The sequence below is a fragment of the Scardinius erythrophthalmus genome, assembly GCF_964197995.2.
Source record: "Scardinius erythrophthalmus genome assembly, contig: HAP1_SCAFFOLD_570, whole genome shotgun sequence".
NCBI classification, from domain to species: Eukaryota; Metazoa; Chordata; class Actinopteri; order Cypriniformes; family Leuciscidae; genus Scardinius; species Scardinius erythrophthalmus.
This window is the reverse complement of record NW_028296049.1, coordinates 1-8,677: the sequence shown is the minus strand read 5'-3', so window position 1 is coordinate 8,677 and position 8,677 is coordinate 1. Positions and strand designations below refer to the sequence as shown.

Sequence of the window (8,677 nt, the reverse complement as noted above, 5' to 3'; positions counted from 1 at the left end):
CGGAATTTTGAGATCGCAATAGACGTGAAGGACTATAATGCGTTAAGAGCTCGCTCAAGTACTCCGGAGCTAAACCATTTAGTGCTTTGTAAGTAATCAGCAATATATTAAAATTGATACGATGTTTAATAAGGAGCCAATGCAGTGTTGACAGAACTGGGCTAATATGGTCATACTTCCTGGTTCTGGTAAGAACTCGAGCTGCTACGTTTTGAACCAGCTGTAGTTTGTTTATTAAGCGTGCAGGGCAACCACCCAGTAGAGCATTACAATAATCAAGCCTTGAGGTCATGAACGCATTAACTAATTGTTCCGCATTTGTCAATAAGAGCATATGGCATAATTGAGATATATTTTTAAGATGAAAAAATGCGTTTTTACAGATTCTAGACACGTGACTTTCAAATGAAAGATTGGTATCAAAGAGCACAGAGTTGCAGAGGTTTGACCGAGCAAGCTGGAAGACCAGCCAGGAGAGCATTAGAATAGTCCAGTCTGGATAGAACAAGTGCTTGGACAAGGAGTTGTGTAGCATGCTCTGATAGGAAGGATCCTCCTGATGTTGTATAAGACAAATCTGCAGGACCGGGCAGTTCTCGCAATGTGGTCTGTAAAGTTCAATTGATCATCAATCAAAAGTATAAGCAGAATATTTGACTCTAGTACACTGAATTATTAGAAAATAATGCACATCCGAGGTGTAACATTACCAGCTCAGGTGTGCATTATTTTCTAATAATTCAAAGGCCTTTCATCAATTATTCCTTACTTATACAGATATGTATCTCCACTGCCCCACATCTTTTATTATCCGGCTTGAATGAAATCTGAGAGCTTCTGTCCCTCCATTAACAGCTATGCAATAACCACTTTGCTGATTCAAAAAAGTTCATAAAGAGATTGTAAAACTAATCCATATGAATCCAGCGGTTCAGTCAAACATTTTCTGAAGAGATAAGGTCGCTTTATTTGATGAACAGATTGAAATTAGGCTCTCAGATTTCATCAAAAACATCTTTATTTGTGCTTTGAAGATGAACGAAAGTCGTACAGGTTTGGAACGTCATGAGGGTGAATAATTAATGACAGAATTTTCATTTTTCATTTCTTTAAGTCTTTCTAGTCAACCAAGCTTTTCACCACATTAACACAATTAATCTAGATGATATAGTGCTTTTATGAAAAACTCTTTTATCTCAGTTTACTTTAATGTATTTGACATGAAAACTAATGTTGATCATGTGGTAGATTTTTCTTACGTACCTGGAACCTAATTACCTGGGGCGTCTCCAATCGACTACCAAGCGTCTACAGTCAACACTTAATAATCTTTATACTCTAGCTTTGCGTCTACAGTCGTCAACTGGCTTTGAGTTTCCTAACCCTAAGTTGCTGCGCAGCAATAATAACCGACAGACTCCAGACAATGCCTTTGAATATGTTTTAATCACGGCCGGAGGATCTGAGACAAATTTCAGAGAGAAAGAAAAATGAATGTTAGTTATTTTTAATTAAAAAATCCATTACAATCACTTGAAACATTTTTTCATATGAGTGTGAAGGCTTGATAAATGTTTAAAACTCTTCTCACACTGAGTACAGTATTACAGCTTTTCTCCAGTATGTCGCTCATGTAGTTTCAGGTTTCCAGACTGAGTGAAACTCTTGTCACAATATGAGCACTTGTAAGGTTTTTCTCCAGTATAAATTCTTTGTGAAAAACTCTTTCCACAGAGAGAACACAAATAAGGCTTCTCATCTGAATGAACTTTCAGGTGTCGTTTTAGATTTGATGACGTATTAAAATATTTACCACACTGATCACAGTTGAATGGTTTTTCTACAGAGTGAATGCACAGATGTTTACTGATACCTGATGCATCTTTGAAGCTCTTCACACACTGAGTACAGTGGTACGGCTTTTCTCCAGTATGAACTCGCTCGTGTGATTTCAGGTTTCCAGAATGAGCAAAAATCTTGTCACAATATGAGCACTTGTAAGGTTTTTCTCCAGTATGAATTCTTCGGTGCAGTTTCAGATTACTAGATGTAGTAAAGCTCTTCCCACAGTCACAACACACATGATCTTTCACTTCATCATGTGTTTTCTGGTGCCGTTTAAAACTTTGCAGTCGTGAAAAACTCTTTCCACAGACAGAACACACATAAGGCTTCTCATCTGAATGAACTTTCAGGTGTTGTTTTAGATTTGATGACGAATTAAAACCTTTACCACACTGATCGCAGTTAAATGGTTTTTCTACAGAGTGACGGAGCAGATGATCTCTGAGATGTGATGCTCGAGGAAAACTCTTTCCACACTGAGTGCATGTATACGGTTTCTCTCCAGTGTGAATTTTCATGTGTGTATTAAGGTTTCCTTTCTTTTGGAAACTCTTTCCACACTGAGTGCATGTATACGGTTTCTCTCCAGTGTGAATTATCATGTGTGTCTTAAGGTCTCCTTTATTTTGGAAACTCTTTCCACACTGAGTGCATGTATACGGTTTCTCTCCAGTGTGAATTCTCATGTGTGTCTTAAGGTTTCCTTTATTTTGTAAACTCTTTCCACACTGAGTGCATGTATACGGTTTCTCTCCAGTGTGAATTCTCATGTGTTTTTTAAGGTTTCCATGATTTTGGAAACTCTTTCCACACTGAGAGCAGGAGTGCAGCTTTTTGGCTTTTGTTCCTTGAGTTTTGAAGTCACAGTGTTTCTTTACGTCGATTAGTTTCTGTCTTTGCTCCGTCACTTCCAGCTGGTCTAAAATAAAATGTATTAAGCTGTTAGAATCAGTTCAATGAAGTTAAATGTGAGAATTAAAAAGTATCTTTAAAGTCTCTTTAATGTGCAAAGTTGAGTTTTGTCATTCACTTGTTAATGCAATTAAAACTGGGTTATGATCATTTTAGATGCATTTATATATCATTTGTCATCCATATATCAGAGCTACTAAAGCAGTCAACAATGAAGAATCAAGAATGGACACCAACCTATTTGTTCCTCAGTATCTTCATGTTTTATTCTGGATGGTTCTGGATCACTCATGTCTTCAATCTCCTCTTTAATAAACTCCATCTTTAACAGTCACACAGATTTCAGCTGCTACTCCTGGAGTTTGTCCTTCTCTTGTAGGATGATGGGAATATTCCCAGAAAGGAAATAATCTAAATGTGGGAGGAAGTGTAAAGGAAGACCATCAAAATGTGGATAACAAGTACTGTACAAGATTATGATCATTTAAATGTATTCCAGAATAATTTATCATAAATTGCCATTAACAGTTGAACTAAAGTTTTCTTATTTGATGAATTGTTGTGAGGGACACCAGATCTGCCAAATTCGAGGTTACTGAGTTTATACTGAAATACTGTAATAATTACAGTTCTTAAAGGGGTGGTATAATGCCCTTTTCACAAGATGTAAAATGTGTCTTTGATGTCCCCAGAGTGTGTATGTAAAGTTTTAGCTCAAAATACCCCACTGATATTTTTATATAGCATGTTAAATTTGTCACTTTTTGAGGGTGAGCAAAAACGCACCATATTTGTGTCTGTTCCTTTAAATGCAAATGAGCTGCTGCTCTCGGCACAGAGGGCGGAGCTTCAACAGCTTGTGTCCTTTTACCTCACAGACATGCACTGAAAAAATAAAATAAAAAAAATAGCCTTTTATGTTCAAACCGGAGTCAGATGATGTCAACGGAGTCAATGATGGGACTCAAGAAGAAGTGACAACATGTAGAAGCAACAAGACGTTTCTGAATGGTTAGTTGATGAATTTGTGTAGCTTAGCCTATGTGTAATTATCTTCTGGTCATTGATTAGCATATTCTGTTTTGATAATCTATAAATCGTGTTCCGGGGCGGGGTTTATGCAAAAATAGTTCCAAACAAAGATCACAGCAGAAACATAACGCATCTCACAGGAACACTCAAACTTGTTTTCATTACTGAATGATTCAGAGTTTTGGACGAATCGGTTGAATAAATAACTCACTCATTAAAACGTTAGCCTGCCGCCACCTACTGGTGGTTTAGTTTCGTGTTAAAAGGGTCCATGACGTATAAGGATTTTCAACAGGCCAATTTTAAAATATAAAAGAAAAAAAAACCTGTTGCAATTGTTCAAACATTAAGGATGTTGTGTACACCTAAATTCGTTTAAAAAATGTAAGTGATTTTTGTGTTTCTTCATCTAGATGAATTGTCCGTAGCCTTAAAAAATGTCATGTGGTGCGACCGTGATTTATCTTAAAATTTATTTATTTCCTTAAAGGGATAGTTAACCCAAAAATGAAAATTCTGTCAGTAATTACTCACCCTCATGTTGTTCCAACCCCGTAAGACCTTCGTTCATCTTCGGAACACAAATTAAGATATTTTTGATTAAATCTGAGAGCTGTCTCACTCCTCCATAGGCTTCTAAGGGACAGAAACTTGCTGGCCCAGAAAATGTATTAAAGACATTGTTAATATAGTCCAAGTGACTCCAGTGGCTCAATCTTAAGTTTATAAAGCGACAAGAATACTTCTTGTGCGCAAAAGCAATCCGAGGCCCAGAGAGAAGGAAATGAAAAGTGGAATAAAGTCGTTATTTCTGTTTGTTTTTGCGCACAAAAAGTATTCTCGTCGCTTTATAAACTTAAGATTGAGCCACTGGAGTCACTTGGACTATATTAACAATGTCTTTAATACATTTTCTGGGCCAGCAAGTTTCAGTCCCTTAGGAGCCTATGGAGGAGTTAGACAACTCTCAGATTTAATCAAAAATATCTTAATATTTGGGGGTGAGTAATTACTGACAGCATTTTCATTTTTGGGTGAACTATCCCTTTAAGATGCTTACATTTTTTATACAAGTTATTAGTAATTAAAATGTTTAAAAAACAAGTATTTGCATTTCTTTTGAGTTTTTGTAAATAATGATCTCATTTTTTGTTCTATAATTTATGAGTTGCGATCTTAAATCTAGTTAACAGACTTATTTTTCCTGTAAATCACATAAAACAGATACAAATGTTTTAAAAATATCATTTACTAAAACATACTGTATCAGTGATTCATATTTCAGCCACAGAAATAAGAAATTTTATTTAAATTTAATACAGTGATTGCTTTTATTGGTCACACCACATGATGAGTGATTGCTCCAAAAATCTATTTAAAGAAATCAATGATCAATACATTTTATACAAAAAAAGAAAAGATTTAAACCAGATTTTATACAAATTTCACAGAATTTTCCTGTACATAAACATTTTATAAAAAAATTTTTATATAAAAATCACATCACAAACACAAGTGCACCATTTCATTTAACTTGACTTCGAATTTCTTTCTAACTTGACTTAGATTTTTTTTTAATAATGTTATAGATATAAATTATTTCATAAAAGTATTGTATACAGGTACCATTTGGGGTCAATAGTTTTTTTAAAGTGATTAATAATTTTATTAATCAAGGACACATTCAGTTGATAAAAAGTGACAGTAAAGATATTTAGGCTATAATGTTACGAAATATTCTATTTCAAATAAATGCTGTTCTTTTGAACTTCCTATTCATCAAATAATCCTGAAATATAAAATGTATCACAGTTTCCACAAAAATATGAACATTGATAATAATCAGAAATGTTTCTTGAGCAGCAAATCATTAGTGACCCTGGATCACAAAACCAGTCACAAGTTGCACAAGGTATATTTGTGGCAATAGCCAACAATACATTGTATGGGTCAAAATCAAAATTTATTCCAAAAATCATTAGGATATTAAATAAAGATCATGTTTCATATTTTGTAATGTCCAACCATAAAGATATAAAACATAATTTTTTGTAAATGTGGAGTGCTGTCAATACAGAGAACAACGACAAAAATCGGTGTTGCCTACACCGTGTTATCCTCTTTTTAAAATTTGCACCCTGTTGACTTCAATGGGGCAAGTTTTAAACCTGCTTTTAGCCTCTTAACATCCTTGACAAGTACCTGTAAATACCTGTATTTACATCCTGTTTTCGGTCGAAGTCCAAAGTAGTCGATTGTCGAGTTCACGCGCATAGGTTTAGTTACCTATGATCACGCCCGTGAACTCGACAATCGACTACTGTGGACTTCGACCGAAAACAGGATGTAAATACAGGTATGTGTGCTGGCTGAAATAACATCATTTTTATTCATATCTTTCACATCTACTGCAGTCAGAATCAGATTCACCCGTGTTCACTCTGGAGGAATCACTCTCATGACCTGTGCACTTGTAATGACACATCAAGGATGTTAAGAGGCTAAAAGCAGGTTTAAAACTTGCCCCATCGAAGTCAACAGGGTGCAAATTTTTAAAAGAGGATAACATGGTGTAGGCAACACCGATTTTTGTCGTTGTTCTCTGTATTGACAGCACTCCAATTTACAAAAAAATTAGCTCAATGTTAAAATTGACCGGAGTTCTCCTTTAAAGGCGATTTTCTCAATGTTTAGATTTTGTAGCACCCTCAGATTCCAGATTTTCAGTTGGCCAAATATTGTTCTATCTTAACAAATCATATATCAATGGAAAGCTTATTTATTCAGCTTTCATATGATGTATAAATCTAAATTTAAAAAAAATTGACCCATTTGACTGGTTGTGTGGTCCAGGGTTACATTATAGAATGATTTCTGAAGGATCATGTGACACTGAAGACTGGATTAACGATGCTGAAAATTCAGCTTTGATCTCAGGAATAAATTACAGTTTACTATATATTCACATAGAAAATAGATATTTTATACTGTAATAATATTTCACTCTTCTCCTATCAGGGTACTCTGCTCTTGCTGCAGGGTCAGATTTTTTTCACGTGGCAGTGGCATCTGGTAAAATATATTAAAATAGTTTTAAATAAATAAATAAGCAATAATAAATACACTACTAATAATTGCATAATTACTAAACTGAAATTACATGCTCTAATTTTTTTGTTGCATTTCTCTTATATTGTACAAAGAGTAAACATAAACTGTCTGAAATATATTTGAAAAAAATATGGTTTAAATAATTGTAAATAATGTCAATTGAATAAGCATAAAACTGACAATCTAGAACATATATCTATCATAGAAAACATTCTGCAGTGGTCGCACCGCATGATATTTGGTCGCACCACATGATATTTTCAAATTCAGTCAAAATTTACAGGCACAGAATTGGCCACCTAAAAAAAAAAAAAAGCTAGCTTCCCAAAAAAGGTCACAATGAAATTTATAATAAAAATATATATTTGTAGAAATAACCTTAATATTAATTTTTTTTTAGGTCATACCACATGACATCCAAATATGGCAACAACATACCAACCAGTACAAAGGTTTTATTTTTTCTCCACAATTTGATAGAATTACAAACCTGCTTGCTGCTTCCATGGGTCCTTGGTAAATTGGTATATGATATAACTTCCTGTGTTTGAATAGCTTTCAACATAAAAGTCCCAAAATGGTATTTCCTTGATGGTCGCACCACATGATATGTCATAAAATGGACATCATCAGACAAGTTTGTATATTATGATGGAAATATAAATACAAATGCTTTGAATTTTTTTTAAAGGATTACAAAACATTTAGTAAATCATGCCAAATAGTGCAGAAAATAAATTTGAAACAATTTAGAGTAATTTCAAAGATGTTTTCAAAACAGAAGTTATGGCCGGACGGTTGCACCACATGATGTTTTGACACTTTAAATAACAAAAAAAATAAAGTAAAGGTTTTTGAAAAGTTAAAGTGAGTAGCCTACATACATGGGAGAGGTACTTCAAATACAGTATCTTTTTATGCATTTAAACCCGTTTTTGCCTGAAAAAAAGCAATCGGACAGAAAATTTAGGCGCGTCACGTCATTGACCCAAAAATATCATTCTTTCCAACATTTCTTATTTGTAATGCAAAAAATATTTAAAACAATCTCATAACATTAGGCTATTTAATGCAGCTGTATTTTTTCAGTGTAAAACTTTCATTTGACAGGTAACAGCCCTATAATGTCTTACTATTGTAATTTTATTTATTTATCAAATAAAAAAATTAAAGATGAAGCATATATTTAAAATGATTAGGAAAAAAAGCCATTTATAAAGGTTAAAATATCCCAAATATGCAGATTTAAATATATCAAGCTGACTGAATACAGATGAGAATGTTTTCAGAACATACAGCAGCCTATGCTTATTGCGTGCTCTCCTTTCAATCATGCAGTCATACAGAATAACATTTTTCTTAGGTTTTTTAAGAATTAATTTTTTTTTCTCACATTTCATATCAGGTTAATGTTGGGAAACTTAAACTCGTACATAGTACCCTTTTTGAGATGGATTGCATCTGATAAACCACAAAAATCCCGTGCTATATGGACACTGCCACTGATAGAAGATGAAGCAAGAGTTGTTTTACACTCCGTGATAAAGGCTTATTATAGACCTAATTTCAATAATTTGTGGGAAACAGAAATCCAGACAGTTATCCAGATACAGAGACCACTGATGAACAAATGTAAACGTGCCGTGTCCTGACTGACTGACGATCCCCCCTGATCTGCTTGATCCCTCTAGAGTAGATTATTTCTGATAACAAGCCAAACAAATTACAAGTAGCCTAAATTACATTAGATCTGTGTTGTGTAATTTGATCTGGTCAC

General features: G+C 34.1%; 1 protein-coding gene across 1 annotated transcript; it reads right to left on the bottom strand.

Annotated features, from left to right (window-relative positions):
- Positions 1 to 1,428: 1,428 nt before the first annotated feature.
- LOC308686645 (uncharacterized protein) lies at positions 1,429 to 3,679 on the bottom strand. Its single transcript, XM_081395084.1, has 3 exons — positions 3,544 to 3,679; positions 2,995 to 3,168; positions 1,429 to 2,764 (listed from the first exon to the last, which is right to left on the bottom strand). Exons 2-3 carry the CDS (start codon positions 3,077 to 3,079, stop codon positions 1,605 to 1,607), a joined length of 1,245 nt encoding a protein of 414 aa, XP_081251210.1. The 5' UTR covers positions 3,080 to 3,168; positions 3,544 to 3,679; the 3' UTR covers positions 1,429 to 1,604.
- Between the last annotated feature and the right edge of the window lie 4,998 nt (positions 3,680 to 8,677).